This window comes from Oryza brachyantha, chromosome 3, assembly GCF_000231095.2.
Source record: "Oryza brachyantha chromosome 3, ObraRS2, whole genome shotgun sequence".
Lineage (NCBI taxonomy): Eukaryota > Viridiplantae > Streptophyta > Magnoliopsida > Poales > Poaceae > Oryza > Oryza brachyantha.
The window spans coordinates 12888148-12903743 of NC_023165.2; the positions used below are offsets into that span (position 1 = coordinate 12888148).

The 15596-nt window shown below is 39.2% G+C and overlaps 3 protein-coding genes and 1 non-coding gene across 5 annotated transcripts; 2 read left to right on the plus strand and 2 right to left on the minus strand.

The window, feature by feature from the left end:
• The first annotated feature begins 603 nt into the window (after window positions 1–603).
• On the plus strand, window positions 604–1999 carry LOC102706266 (heavy metal-associated isoprenylated plant protein 23-like). 2 transcript variants are annotated; one of them, XM_015835119.1, is made up of 3 exons: window positions 604–686; window positions 967–1186; window positions 1329–1999. In XM_015835119.1, exons 2-3 carry the CDS (start codon window positions 1015–1017, stop codon window positions 1646–1648), a joined length of 492 nt encoding a protein of 163 aa, XP_015690605.1. In that variant the 5' UTR covers window positions 604–686; window positions 967–1014; the 3' UTR covers window positions 1649–1999. The 2 variants fall into 2 exon arrangements, with proteins under 2 accessions (XP_015690605.1, XP_006650141.2); XM_006650078.3 differs by lacking the exon at window positions 604–686 and having other exon boundaries at window positions 834–1186.
• A 331-nt stretch (window positions 2000–2330) lies between these two features.
• On the plus strand, window positions 2331–2551 carry LOC121054018. The gene has a single exon (XR_005811485.1). It is a non-coding gene; the product is annotated as a small nucleolar RNA U3 (small nucleolar RNA).
• Window positions 2552–5594: 3043 nt separating this feature from the next.
• LOC102699297 (probable inactive receptor kinase At4g23740) lies at window positions 5595–6464 on the minus strand. The gene has a single exon (XM_006651386.3). It carries the CDS (start codon window positions 6370–6372, stop codon window positions 5959–5961), a length of 414 nt encoding a protein of 137 aa, XP_006651449.2. The 5' UTR covers window positions 6373–6464; the 3' UTR covers window positions 5595–5958.
• Window positions 6465–10313: 3849 nt separating this feature from the next.
• Window positions 10314–12972, minus strand: LOC102706544 (zinc finger CCCH domain-containing protein 15 homolog). The gene is made up of 2 exons (XM_006650079.3): window positions 12793–12972; window positions 10314–10746 (listed from the first exon to the last, which is right to left on the minus strand). Exons 1-2 carry the CDS (start codon window positions 12901–12903, stop codon window positions 10612–10614), a joined length of 246 nt encoding a protein of 81 aa, XP_006650142.1. The 5' UTR covers window positions 12904–12972; the 3' UTR covers window positions 10314–10611.
• Window positions 12973–15596: the final 2624 nt, after the last annotated feature.

Sequence of the window (15596 nt, forward strand, 5' to 3'; positions counted from 1 at the left end):
ACCATCAGATGGCTGCACGAGTTAATCCAATAGAACACTAGTAGTGTTCATTAGCTGCAATATTACAAACTTATCATTTATTAGACAGACCACACCTCTCACAAGAGTAGTCTTTACTAGTGGTCATTAGCCCTTGTTAGGATAATAGATTAAGAGACATGATTTAACATGGTTTTTTTCCTCTTCAACTTGGAGTCTTCGAAGACACGAAATTTAACGTGAAAACTCTTATGAGGAAACCACGTTAAATTCCGTGTCTCCATGTTAAATTCCGTTCCGTTATGTCTTTGATCTGGTCAATTTTCCTAAATACAAACTTATCATTTATTAGAGAGACCACCTCTCACAAGAGCAGTCTTTCTCAAGATTTAACAGTCAGGAGTAACACACAGGTTCCATTTTCCTCCTTTTGGTTCAGTACCTTTCTTCTGTTATTTCCCTGAGAGGATCTTTCTTGTTGAGCTGCCCCTGCATGCCACAGTTGCTGTGCCTTACTTGAGAGGGCTCTTGCTTACCACCACTGCTAAGCATTGGTGCAGTTGACAGCTGTGGCATTCTTGCTTTTGCAGGTGCCTATAAAAAGGGAGATATGTGGCCATGTAGAGAGCACATTGTTTTCCTGCAACAGACAGTGAGATACTGAGATGATCTGAAGAACTGTAAAGTGATCCACAGGGGATAGATAGGTAGGTCTCTGAGCTTCCTTCCAATGGCACTACATAACACTGATCTTCTCTCATCACTCTCACCTTTTGTGCTTTCAATCCATCATCACTTTGTTGCTGCCTATTTGAGGGGAAGAAAAAGAGGGGCAAAAAAAAAAAAAGGCTGCATCTGATGACCCTTTTCAGATATCTAAGCTTTTGCTGTCACTGCCAAAGGAACAGCAGATGCACCTCTCTCGTGCTGTCATGCATATATACAAGTTCATCTGCCTCACACTTTGCTTCTGTTCGTGTTTTGCAGCTAGGCGGCTCGAATCTATTCAGTTCTTCAGTAAGTGAGGTGGTGTCAATGGGAGGCACCTTGGAGTACCTGGCCAGTCTGTTCACTGGTGGTGGTGGTGGTGATCACCATGGCCACAAGAACAGCAGGAGGAGGCAGCTGCAGACAGTGGAGCTGAAGGTTAGGATGGACTGTGAAGGGTGTGAGCTCAAGGTCAAGAATGCCCTCTCCTCCATGAAAGGTGGTGTTATACATCTCCTATCTTGCCTTTTTTTCAAATCAAGATCAGCAAAAACAGAATGTAATCTTGTGGTTTTTTCCATGGCCTGAATGAATGAATTTGAACGGTGAATTCGTGCTTGTGTTCTTGCGTATATGCTCAGGCGTTGAGTCGGTGAAGATCAACAGGAAGCAGCAGAAGGTGACGGTGAGCGGCTACGTGGAGGCGGGCAAGGTGCTGAAGAAGGCGCAGTCCACGCGGAAGAAGTCCGAGCTGTGGCCGTACGTGCCGTACGGCGCCGCGAGCCACCCGTACCCGTACGTCGCCGCGGCCTATGACAGGCGGGCCCCACCCGGCCACGTCAGGAACGTGGAGGCCTCTTCCGCCGCCTACGTGCAGTCCGGCGCCGGGGGCAGCAGGGCGGTGGAGCGGCTCACCAACCTGTTCAACGACGAGGACCCCAACGCCTGCGTCGTCATGTGATGGACGCTGCAGACCGGAGTAGCTCTCGAGTTGAAGCTTTCAAATTTGAATTTGAGAGATTTGAATTTGTACGGCTAGCTTTGGCTTGCCTGAATGCAGTGACTGGATGAGTTTGCCGGTGTTTGGTAGTTAATTTCACTGGGTAAATGATGTAGTGTTTTTTTTTCTCTAATCCAGTAAGTGGTGTAGGCATGATTAGTTCGTGGTATTGTTTCAGCTATCATGTGTGTGAGATGTACTATTATGATATTGTAGATATCTAGGTATATTTAAATTGCCCAGCTATATTCTTCATGCATGAAATGGATTTGGATAAACCCTTACCCGAGTTATTCCCAAATTCGTACCCTTTTCCGCCAGGACAATAAAAGTCGACAACAACTTATGAGAAGTATTGTTCCTAAACTGCTATTATTGGAAGAAACATCCTCTTGAATTATAAATTTTCTGAAGATGAAGAGAAGTCCTGAAGAGGATATACAGAAACACCGAGGCCCATTTGGCAAGCGAACAAGGCCAAGCCCATTTTGTTTGCCATGAATGGTCAGCCTAATTATTAATTAAACACCATAGGAGTATTAGATAGCGTGCATCAGGCCGCATCCTAACAAAAGATAGTACCACCTCGGAAGTTGACAACCGTAGGCCACAGGTTAAAGCCTTTGTCGGAGTGTCCACCAGCACGACCTTACTTGAACAGGATCTGTTCTATAGGCTCGTACCGTTGCATCCTTTACCGAAAGGGAGGCAAGCACTCAAGTCTGGCTGATGAACCGTGGCTTCAGGGCTAGAGCGTGATTAATGGCCAGGATTGTTCTCTCCGAGACGATCAGACGGCTGTAGAGGATCGTTCCTGGCATGTGCTTCGCATGCCGGGGTGGCCCTGAAGCTGTCTGACAGACCCTAAATATTTTTACCTCTTTTTATTTCACATTTTCACCCTTGAACAAGTCAAAAAAAAAAAAAGAACCTCCAAATTCCCTCTCTTTTTTTTCACATTTTCACCCTACAATAAAATAGTAAAAAACGCTCCCTCTCAACGAATTAGACTGCACAAAAAAAAATCCCCGTCAACGCATTAGACTTTAACAACAATCATTTTCACCCTTCAATAATTAAAAAAAATACCTCTCAAACGAGAATTAGATCACACAACAATCATTTACGCAACAAAAGTTCCCTATCAACGAATTATACTTCACAACACATTAAGGCTTTCGGTCCAATCACATCTCCAAGAAATACAATTACATATGTATACTCTACTCAAATTTAATTACAAAAAGAGTAAAATTCAGAAAGCTAAAGCTATATTATCAAAATTATCACTACATTACAACTTAATTTAGGTAAAAATTTTAGATAATACAACAATATCATATGACTATCATAAAACTGCAACATTAAATTTTTAACAAATTTAGATCCACCAGTCATATATATATATACATTCATGTCATTGGCCTCACATGGCAGACACATGAGGGATAAATATTGTAGCTTTATGATAAATCCCTTTGCAGTGGTTGCAGTTTTGTGAAATATCTATTTAACATTATAGCAAAGTGATAGTTTTGTGAAATTTACTCTTTAAAATATCCAAAGATGATTAGCCACTGCAAAAATATTTCCTCGCTGACCAGAAATTTTTACTGAACTACTACTATAAATGAGTCCTCAGTAGTTAATATATTGAAAAGCAATTGTGTAGAAACGAGAAAGAGAATAACAGTTGCAAAGAATTAATCCAATTTTCTAAAAGCAATCCAGAAAATTTATCCAATTTTCTAAAAGAAATCTCTCTGGATTCTTAGATCTAAAAAGAAACAACATGAGATCTTTGTTATACAGGTGCTAATAGAATTCTTGACAATAATGGCATGATTAAATTTTACAAAATTTCAGTGACACGCAAAAAGTTTCACGAATTGTAATGTTGTAGACCCAATTACCCTGGTCCAAAACATAAATAATTATGGAACCGAAAAGAGAGTACTGTTAGCAGTATTTAAATACAATTATTTACTCGCTCTAGTTTGACAATCTTGCCTTTTTGGACAATGACATGATTTTATAAATCTATCTTTAACTATGATTTTGTATTAAAATATACAAAAAACAAATAAACAAGTACTTCATATGACTCATATTGTCCTATTGTTTTTAAACTAAATAATTTTAAAAAATTAATAGTTAAAGTCTTAAAAGTTTTATCATACCATTGTCCAACACGCTTTTTCAAACAATAAAAATTATGAAACTAGAGAGAGTACATATGTTGATCACACATGCACAATGTCAACGAAATCGGGATGGTTAGTGTTCACAAGCACCACAGATCTAGGGTTCCATTTAACCTTGGAGTCTACCGAAGCCAGTCCTAGGTAGAGATGCAATAACTGCCGATCATCACGATTATCATGTGAAAGTTCAAATCTTAAAAATTCAAATGAATTCGCTACGGTTTTGGATAAGAAATCGTACAGTGGCAAACGATAATCGCGTGGTAAGCCGTGATTGCCGTCATGGTTTCGTCATGGTTTTAGTAGAACGGTTTCACGGTTTCATTGATGATTATCACACGATAAAAGGGTAAACTTTGGTTATGAGCGATTATCACAAGGTGATGGTGAGCAAAGTTGGCAGTGAAAAAATAGGGGATAAATACTATGAATAAATTGGAAGGCCTATTGTTGTAACCCTATGGTTAAAAAGCAAATATAAAGCTATATTAAGTCTGGTTGGTTGGGGTGATATTTTTCTCCCCATTGGGCCAAGTTGGGCTGGATAAACAGTATCATTTCTTGTATTTTTCTAAATAAACTCTGCTCAAATCACATTGTCCCATGTTTTGATTGATTCATTTCTCTTTTTTTTTGAAAAATTCCTTCACTAATAAGCTAAATAAATACATATCTATCACCTTGATTTTTTAAATTTCTCCATTAAATTGTTTTAATTTTTTTGAATTTGGGTGGTTTTTACTAGACCAACATGCCAAAAATAAAAGCCGGACCCTAGCGGTAGGCCCGATAATCGCGATAATCATCACGATTATCACAGTTTTGGAACCCTGCTCAGATCCTGCGTGTTGCGGCTGTAGATCTGAGATCATCATAGGCTCATAGCTCTTGATTTCTATGGCAGGCTTGACCGTCTTCTCGGAGGGGGAGGCCGGTGGAGTGGTGGTAGTCGGCGTCGTTGCTAGGGTGGTCGACATTTGCGCGATGACGGATGTCGCGAGGAGGCAGAGCTGTGCGAGATAGAGTGCATTAGGGATATTTGAAAGAGAGAGGGAGGGGGGAGGGAGGGAAGGAGACGATAAGGAGAGAGCGAGAGAGATAAGTGGATAAGGAGTAGCATTGTCGTGTCTGCCGACTGTCTATGAAAATCAATTATGTACAAGGTACTCTTAAAAGATACATCAATGTAAATAAGGCTATTTTTACAAACGAATATTTTAAGATAACCCAATAAAAATATCTTTTATGGATGGACCATTCCCCACTCCGTAGCCTAACCCGTTATAGGCGGTACGTATCTCTTACATCCCGCCTATGATCTTAATGGGGTCACCCTGAAAATGCATTTTGTGTAGTGATGGTAAACATACATTCTCAAGTTTTTTGGGGGAAGTTGCACTCATATACTGACATACGTGCTCCTCTGGCATAAGAGCAAGATCAACAGATGAACTCGTTATTAGCTCTAATTTTTTCCATATCTTCAAGAGCTACTTCCTCCAATTTAATAATTCTGCCATTTTGGATACGATTAAAGTCAAACATTTGAAACATTGACTATTAATATCTTTAAATATTTTAAAGATACTACAACAACATATATAGATAGGTCTTGGTAAGTACTGTAATAAAAGTAAAATTTATTTATTTACCATATGTATTATAAAAATCATAGTAAAAGTAAGTCTTAAATATCGTGTTGCTATCCAAAACGACATGAATTATCAAACTAAAAGAAGTAACATACAACCGGCTCATACAATAATTACACACATAAATATATATTACACCATTAACATATGACCTAGTTATTATACACATACATTGTCTTAGAGTCTATTCTACCGCTGGCTATAATTCTATAGCTTAATTATTTTTCTTCTCTTTTATCCACACAATTATAAATATAATGTGATAATTTTTATAGCTCGCATACTTATTATTGCACTCGCTGGAAATTATGAAACAACAAACATCACGACATTTCTAACCAGTAGGTGCAATTTTACACTAAAGTTTTACCAACCGTGTGTGTCATATATAGGTACCAATTAGCCAGGCAACGCTTCATGACCGTCTGATCTGAGTGATCAACCGCTCAACCTTGTTCATGTCTGGCCTCAAGTCAGCATCCGTTATGCAGCAGTCCATGGCGAGCTTGAGGAGGTCCAAGATGGCATCCATTTTCCTGCCCTTGCGAACTGGCTGCTTCCCGATGAGATCCGTATCCACCACCGTTGCCATCCACTCGGTGTAGGCAAACGAACGCACCCATCGTGACAGATCCACACCATCGTTACAAGCAGGGTTTTTGCCTGTGAGGAGCTCCAGCAGCACAACACCGAAACTGTATACATCCGCCTTCTGACCATTGTTTCCAATGCTGTCTTTAACCTCGGGCGCGTGATAGGCTTGATTTGACAGTGATCGAGAGTTTGGTCCAATAAGTGCCGGGAGGCCATGCTCTGATACGAGAGCCATGTAGTCGCCACCACCGGTGACGGTGAGGAGGATGTTGGAGGATTTGATGTTGCCGTGGTAAATCCTAGCACGGTGGATAGACCCCACACCACGTGCCGTGTCGTGGGCGATAGCTAAGCGTGTCTCCCAGTCCAGTGGCGCCCGGTAACAATAGTCGTCATCATCGTAATATCGTCTTGGACCTACCAAACGTGTTATAAACAAATGCATTATGGATCAACGAATCTGTTTTCTATATATATCCAGATTCACTAGCATTCATATAAGTTTAGTAAAAGTCAGATCATTTTACATTAATACGAAAGGGAAGTAATACAAATTATTGTATCAAATTAACGGCGATGCAGCCATAATAATTTACCGTGTAGCATTGTCCACAGGCTAATTCCCATGGGGAAGCCGTCGTACAGGAGCAGCGCCTCGTTCTCCGTCGGGCTGTAGTGGTACGCCCGGAGCGCCACGACGTGCCGGTCGTCTTCCACGACCACGGGCGCGATCGCCGCCGCCACGAGCCGCTCGAACTCCGCCGTGCCGTCCCAGCGCACGCCTCGGAGCCTCTTCAGCACCAGGCGGCCTCCGCGGAGGCTGTACGTGCTCCCCGCCGTGCCTTCGCCCAGGAGCACGGCCGGCTCCCGCAGCAGCGCCCGCACCGTCGTCGGCAGCGCCTTCGCCCCGACGACGGCCGGCGGCCCGTCATCATCGCCGCTGGCGTTTCTTGCTTCCTGCCGCGTTTCTTCGCCTGCCGCCGCCCCGGCCGAGGCTGCCAGCTTCTCCTTCTGGTTGATGACCAGGCAAGAGAACAGGGCGAGCCTCTCGCGTCTCCGGTCTCGAGCTGACCTGATTATCCTGAGCCTTCCTGCTGCTGCCGCCTTCGACGACGACGACGGCATGATCTCAGGCCGGTGCTTGGTAAGGTCGTCCATGGATCCGTTTGGGGATTTCCTGAGTTACAGAGATGAGAGAGATGCTTAAGCTCATGAAATACCAGCTTCAGACCGAATAATTAAGGATGCAAAGGACACGTAGATGATAAACACAACTGCCACGTACTAAATTGTCAAACCAGAAAAGGTGAACAGTATGTGTTTTGGTCTAAACACACATGGAAGCAATTCAAACAGATTGATTGCCGCAAATATACAGTACGTACCAAATAATCAGAAAGTCAAAGTAGTAAATCTCTATAGAGCACTTTAATTTTGCATCTGGGAGTTGTAAATTGGGGTTGAGCCAGTATGCTACGTACCTGTTGATTAAGGGGTTGTTTAGATGGGGCTAAACTTTTTAGCCCTTTGTCACATCAGATGTTTGGACACTAATTTAAAGTATTAAACATAGACTAATAAAAAAACTAGTTTCACAAATGAGTGGTAATCCAAGACACGAATTTTTTAAGCCTAATTAATCCATAATTAGAGCATGTTTACTATAGCATCACATAGGCTAATCATGCATTAATTAGGCTCAATAGATTCGTCTCGCGAATTAGTCTAAGATTATAGATGCGCTTTATTAATAATCTACGTTTGCTATTTATAATAAGCGTCTAAACATTCGATGGGACAAAAGACTAAAAATAAGTCACTCGTCCCAAACACCACCTAAGCATGCATGTCTCTCTTCCTGAATTTGGAGCAATCATCGGATGCAAAGGAATGCGTATGGATGGATGGAAGATAATTAAGTTAAGCGTATAGTATATAATAGTATTAGTTGTTGCTGGTCAACTCCCTTTAAGCATCTCTGACCGTCCGATCGGATGATCCGTGAGGCCCTGCCACGTCACCCGATTGCTTTGAAGATCGAAGGGAGGCATATTACTGTGTTATTTTGCACCAAAAAATAAAATCCTGCTTACGTATCCACGCGGTAGCGTACGCTCACTGTCTTATATAGGTTTTAAAGAAAAATCCAAACGTCACGTTCAAAACTACTGATGGAAATTCCCCTGACTATTTCAAAAACATGGAAAAAATATCATCTTGTACTTTTTTCAATCTAAAATATATTTTGGAAATAGTACTAAGTCAAGTAAAAAATTCGATCACGTAAGATTAATAATGTTATTGTATATAAAACCATATGGTTTTTGGCACAAAACACGATGGGCCGGGCCATGCAAGCCTGGCACGGCTAAGTCCCACCTTGCGTCGGCATCCCCGGCCAAAGATAGCCCATGGCAGGCCGGTTCTTGTAACGTCATATTTGTTAGTCTTGAGTATACCTCTAACTAGTTCGATCTCATCATCTCCCCCTTAGTTGATTCTCTCCAATAATGAGAATATATGGACGAGTTTAAGATTATGAGTTGGGTTTTTTGGCTTTTGATTTCTAGTTTACTTTCTAAATTCCATAACCGTATATTCTTAAAAGTTAAGGATTGCTTATAAGAACTTCTGACTTCTAAAAATTATGTTAGAAGCTCCAGCTGTCCAAAGCTTCCACATATCGATCGGCCAAGTCAAGTATATGTCAGAACTTTCATCATTCCTCTCTGATAAGGTTGAAGTCTCCTCTAGACCAAGAGATCAGTCACTTTCTTACAAATCACACATAATTCCTACAATTGTTTCTTTTTCCTAGATGGACAAGAAGTTAAGCAGATAGCAAAATTAACCAGGATAACCGGTCTCTGGAGAAAGCAAAAAAAAAATTCGAGAAAGACAAGGCTACAACCCTACACACACAACGACGAACGCCACCTTCGTGGGTGGCGGGTGCTCCCAAATCCAAATAGGTTCTTCGTGGTAAAGATTCGCAAGGCTATGGTACTATTGTGGCAGCGATGGATAAAATTCAGTACATTGCTACTGCTACGGTTTGGGTTGGGTTAGCTTGCGTCATGGTGCTACATGATCGTTATTTTCGCATGCAGAAATTGAGTATGGGTAACTAGGAAAAATACGCTTTTTATCACTTTTACACGTGAGTGACTACAAGTTTATAACTTTTCTCTCGGAATGTTACGAGGGGAATTAAACACATCCTGTGAAGAGCGGTAAAAAGTTAAAAATCCTAGGATAACTACAGTACATGCCCTAGCTAGTTTTACCATGTAACCTATATTTATTAGGTATTCTATGTGTGACGTGGGGGCATTAAAAATAGTCAAACTAGACCTGCAGTTGAATCGAAGAAAACCGGAACGGATGACCTTGCGTGGAACCATAGCGTTAGCTCCGTGGGTGTATGTCCGATATCCTTTCTGCATTCATGCCCATTTTTGGTTACCCTACAACATCTACTATTGTTAGAGCGTGAGATTGCCGAACTCTTGGATGTGCATCTTCCATGAAAAATGGGGTCATTCAATCATTAAGAACAGTCCTACCTCCGTTCCTAAATGTTTGACATCGTTGACCTTTTTATACACATTTAATCATTCGTCTTATTTAATTTTTTTTAAAAATATGTCAAGCTATATATATGCATAAAAATATATTTAACAATAAATGAAATGATATAAAAGTAATTAATAATTATGTAAATTTTTTGAATAAGACGAATGATCAAACGTGTATAAAAAAATCAATGGTGTCAAACATTTAGAGACGAAGTGAGTATTTCTCTGCAAGTCTGCATAAAAGACTGAACAAAGAGATTCACTTATACGCCCCTACTTAAAAATGCAGGCAAAAATCGACAAAGTATGGTCCATTTGCAGGTCAGAGACAAGCCCATTTGCATTTCCAACCCTACTCATCATGATACAAAAACAGAAGAGTAAAAACTGAAGATGTTGAAAGGCCCAGAGTAAGGTTTGACGAATCATATCCATGTCGGGCGCCGAAGCAGATATCTGAGTCACACGGGTGCTTTTGAAGCTCGTTGTGATGAAAACTACATGAAAAAAACTATAGCAAATTGGCAAATATGCAGTGATGAAAACAAAAGAAAATAAATGAAAAATGATAGGACGTGATAGAGCTGGCCCAGCAACCGTTGCAAAGCGGCCGACAGCAACACACCGCGGATACATAGATGGACACAAAAATACAACGTGAGTTCAAGATCCAGCGGCTGTTGGGTACCCTCATGTTATAGCTAGTATATAAGAGATTCACAGGAACATGATAGCAAATCACGGCTCTGAAATCTGAATGCCTTCATATAGGTTATAAAGATGATATTGCAATAGAATATATTGCAGATTCCAGGGTCTTCTGCATGCAGACTACTCTGTTGAACTACACAATTGAAGATAGCAAACGGTTGTGAATTTCTCGGGTTTCATTCATCTTAGTAGATATTATTGTCAAAGACCCAGGGTTCATGCTTGAACAGCTCTCGCCCATTCATCTGCACTGCTCCTGAAGCTATATCTGCCTCTCGCTTCTGAGCTGCTTCAGCTTTCCTTGCAGCTTCCTCTGCATCCTGAAGTATGAAGGAACAAAGATGTGATTCAGATTAATGTCCTCTTTTTCAAGGCAAAGATAGATTTTTTAAAAAAAGAACACCAGGTTTGCTACAATAAGTTTGACGCACACTTCATGCAGTCAGAAACTTGAGATGCTCAACCTCACCAATTAAACAGATTACGACTGTTTAAAATGTTCTGACTGGAAAATTAGGACATTTACCCCCAAATTCTTCAGATATAAAATCTATAAGCAAATTTTTAGTTTTGGATTCTCAATATGAAGGAAGAGGCCTGATTGATCTCTCAGTAATGTTATCCATGTACTCCAGACAAGCCGGAGGTGCATAAAAGGGTGAGTAACATAGTACTAGATATTAGCATGGCCTTGTGCAGCAGACCAGCGTCTCTAAAGAGAGACATCGAACCATCATCAGTTCGCCCTAGCCTGGCCAGTCCCAAACCAAACCAAAATATCAAATATGTTTTTAGTTTTCATATAAATAAGTTTACTCTTCCTCCCAAAAAACACTTAATTAAGTTGCAACATTTTAGTATAATCCACAGAAAAGAGAACTTGAAGGCTTATCTTATAACAGTCATGCGAGATAGGCACAAGTGATTGCCATATGTTCAGCAATGTGATTATTGTGAACAGAACTTGGTAAAAAGATAAAACACGCATGTAATAAGAAGCCATTGTCTACAACTACAACAGTTCAAAAACAACATTCTTATGAAGCAATTATACTAATAGATAACACATGGGTAATAATGATACTATGTCAACCTCAAGCTGGTATCTAGTAAGAACTGAATTTAGCATCTTCCTCATCAGAATAGCATAGAACCACAACAATCTAACTTCTCAAAATAGTTACAGCAATGACATTACTATGAATATCATGGTCTATGTGAACACAAGAAAAAAGCACAGCTCCGTTGAGAATGTTTGAGTGACATCCACAATAATTTGAGGCCTGCTTCCGAACATTAAAAAAAAGAGAACAACTACAATGTATGGTTTACTGTATTTGCAATTAGCTCATTATCTGCATAAGGAAAGCTTATGAGGATTAGAACTGTCCAAGCACTTAAAGCCTAAAATAGTGGATCACTGGCAGGAAAGAAAATATACATACAATGCAGGTCTTCCTATACTGAATGATTGATATATAAATATACAGAAGAATTGACCTGCTTTAAAGTAACCATGCAATACAATCATAAATTGATAGAAACAAGCACACATTTGAACATAAGCGTTATCTATGGATTCGTACAAAAATCAAAAAGGGGCAAACAATGGTAGAAGAGAAAAATAATCCTGTAACAGAGTAGTAATATAAATATGCCCACCAGACAAAGGTTGCATAAACTTCTTCTCCGTCTCTTTTGTTTGAACTGATAAACTTCTTCTCTTAATATAAATATGCCCAAGTCTTTTGTGTATTCTCTAAAAGAACGAAAGTTTCATCATTTGTTCCCCAACAAAGCATCAATCACCTAGTGGAAAAAGATCGGAAAAATAAAAGGCAATTGCAGCCAGAAAGGCCGTTTCCTCATGAAGATTATAACTCATGGACATGGTACCAGAACATTTGCTGAAAACCACTCAGAAGTCTTATTTCTATAAGATAAAAGAGCTGTAGATCATCACGTACAGTGATTTCTATAAGATAAAGAGGTGTATATCATCACATGATGGCAACTTAACTACAAACTTCCAACACATAGACCCCAATTCTAAAATTGATTGTGCATGCCGCCCAAAATCATTAAAATGTCAAATTTTGGACACCACCAGCCGTCTCAGAACAACTAAAAGTCACATACTCCAAGCTACTAGTAGCTTATATTAGGGCGCATCTAAAGAAGAAGATTACAGATCACCACCAATTCCATAGCTTAATTAGTAAAGGGGAAACCCCCAAACGATTGCAGTTTACATTGCTCGCCTAAACAGACAGAAATTAACCCCCACAAAAGCAAGCAAAATCGAAGCCCTAAATCGCTGGCAGCCAAATTAACTAGCAGCGGGGGGAGAGGGCGAGAGAAGGGACCTTCCGCTGCTTCCAGGAGAGGAACTGCGCTGGGGTGATAGGCTGCGGCCTCGCGACGGGTGCCGCCTCCGCCTGCGGCGGCGGCTGATTGCCCTCGTCTTCTGCCCCCATCACGGGAAATTTTCACGGGCTTGTAGTTTTTGGGTTTTCTTTTCCCCACCAAGGCGGGCTAGACGGACTAAGAGGATGCCCTAAATGCCCTAAGAGCTCATCCATCGTATCATCCATCCTAAAATAGAGGATGAAGAGTAAAAGTTGAGCTCCAACAGAACATCTATCTCATCTTCTATTTTTGGATGTCATTCATATTAGGCTCCGAATAGATATAGAGGATGCCATATATAGATGATCTACTGAAGTATAAAGGGATATGAAGGATGAAAGTGTTTTAGATGATCATCCAAACGAAGAAATGGATGATCAAATTTATATGAGCTGTTGGGATGCTCTAAGGCTGCGTCCGTTTGCCGCGGGTACGTATCACGAAATATTAAACGCTATATTTGTTATAAAAAAATTTAAATGCCAGATCTGTTTGCTGCGTCCGGTTGCCGTGGGTCCGTCATGTCAAGGATAAGTTTAAATGACAACTTCTTTTTAGGGGCATTTAACTTTTTACCACTTACGGATGTTCATAACAGATGTGTCACTGGATCTATATGTCATAGACTCATAAGGATCCACATGTTATAGACAACGAGTGATAAATCTGTTTTGACCACTCGTAAGAGTGGCAAAAAGTTAAATTTCTCTTCCTTCTTTTTATGGTTTTGCACGCTAATACTCTAAAATATAAACATTTTTAGATTTTATAGTGGGGATATTGTATCATGATATAAATATTTCTAACAATATTTACGGTTTTAGCAACTACTTTTTGTTTTATCAACATATATCCTCTCGTCCTTATCAATTCCTCATTTATTTTTCACTGATTTTAAAATGGGAAATTTGCAACCATGCCATTATAATTTTGCAAAGTTAGAAATATGCCACTGGTATCTCAATGACATGTAGGGTCCACGTGAGTCAATGACAAGTGGGCCAGGATGGCATATCTACGATTTCGCAAAATTATAATGGCATCTTTGCAATTTTCCCTTTTAAAATTAGTGGCTGAACGTGTTGTTTCAGTATTTCTAAAATTTGTGTATGAACTTGTTCTTTTTGTCCAAACTTGTAAACTTACACTTGTAATATGTGCTAACCTACTATTAACTCGTAAAGTTGCAATAGTCCTTATTAACGGATGATTTGCTACTATTTTATTAGGATTTCTTTAAATAATTAAAGTGATAAATACTCGATAAATAGAAAAACTTTTAATGTTTGGTTTATAGGATTACATTTAAAATAGTTTAAGATAACTTATTTGCATTAGTAAATAAAGTTGTAAAATTAACACGGATATAGTACTAGTAATCTTTTGTTCTTAACATTAATCCTACTAAATAACCTATAAATACTTCTATTTTGAAACAAATGAGTCCATTTGATAAGAGTGTGGTGTAAGATAAACACGACGAAATAATATACAACACTCCCTCCATTTCATATTCTAAGTAATTTTAAATTTAATCTAAGTTAAACCTCTACAGGTTTTACCAAACTTACAGAAAATATACTAGCACACTAGCATTTATCCAAAAATACTTTATACCTGGTTGACTGCAGATGGGTATCATCATATTTCGAATGGGATACAATCAAAAAGGATAGTTGTACTCGAACAAGACAAATAAGCTAGGCCCTGTTCGTTCACATGCCTAAGTTAACTTATCTGTCTCGTTTTCACGTGCATGCTTCCTAAACTGTTAAACAGTGTATTTTTTGTAAAAATTTTCTAAGGAAAGTTGTTTTAAAAAATCATATTAATCTATTTTATATTTTTTTAATAATTAATAATTAACAATTAATTAATTATGTACTAATCTATTACTATGTTTTCCATGACAGGATAAGTTATCCTCATGCGAACGAACACGGCCCTAGTATGATCTGGACATGATCTTGCCTATCTAATCGTTCTCTGCAAGATTTTTTTGGAAGTCCTACTTGAAGTCTTCAATAGGAAAATTCTATGGTATAAATACAAGCATCTCCCAAAAGGGAGACATGCATAAGTCATACGAGATCAAGACTCTGGTAGCAATCTCTTCGATAGTCACCTAATATTATCTACTTAGGCCGTGTTTGATTGATGCAACGTAAGTTAACTTATCTCGGCATGGAAAACGTACACATAATTAATTAAGTATTAATTATTAAAAAATATAAAATAGATTAATATGATTTTTTTAAACAACTTTTCTATAGAAAATTTTTGAAAAAAATACACCATTTAGCAGTTCGAAAAACGTGCACGCGGAAAATGAGGGGTAAGTTAACTAACGGGGAGCATACCAACACGGCCTTGGTGGGCATCTAGCTATAGAATAGTATATTAGACTAGACCGTTTTTAGTATATAAGTTTGTATTTCTCCTCAAGATCATATAAAGACAAAACCGACTTCAGCCGACTGATGAAGTGGGGCTATTACCTATTTACCTATCCATCGGGGGATCTGCACCAGTAAAAAGAAATCATACCTCTTCCTCATTTCTATGATCTCATGCTTGGTACCATTTGAACCTTGCGTCCTCAAATACCGTGTTAGATCTTTGTTCGAAGATAACTAGCAAACCAAACAAATTTAGCTTGCTCAAATTATAGCATTGCAAATTTATGGCTTATTATTATATTGGTAAAGTTAATAATGGTCATAATATAGACAAGTTAATACAGACAAGTTATATTGGTAAA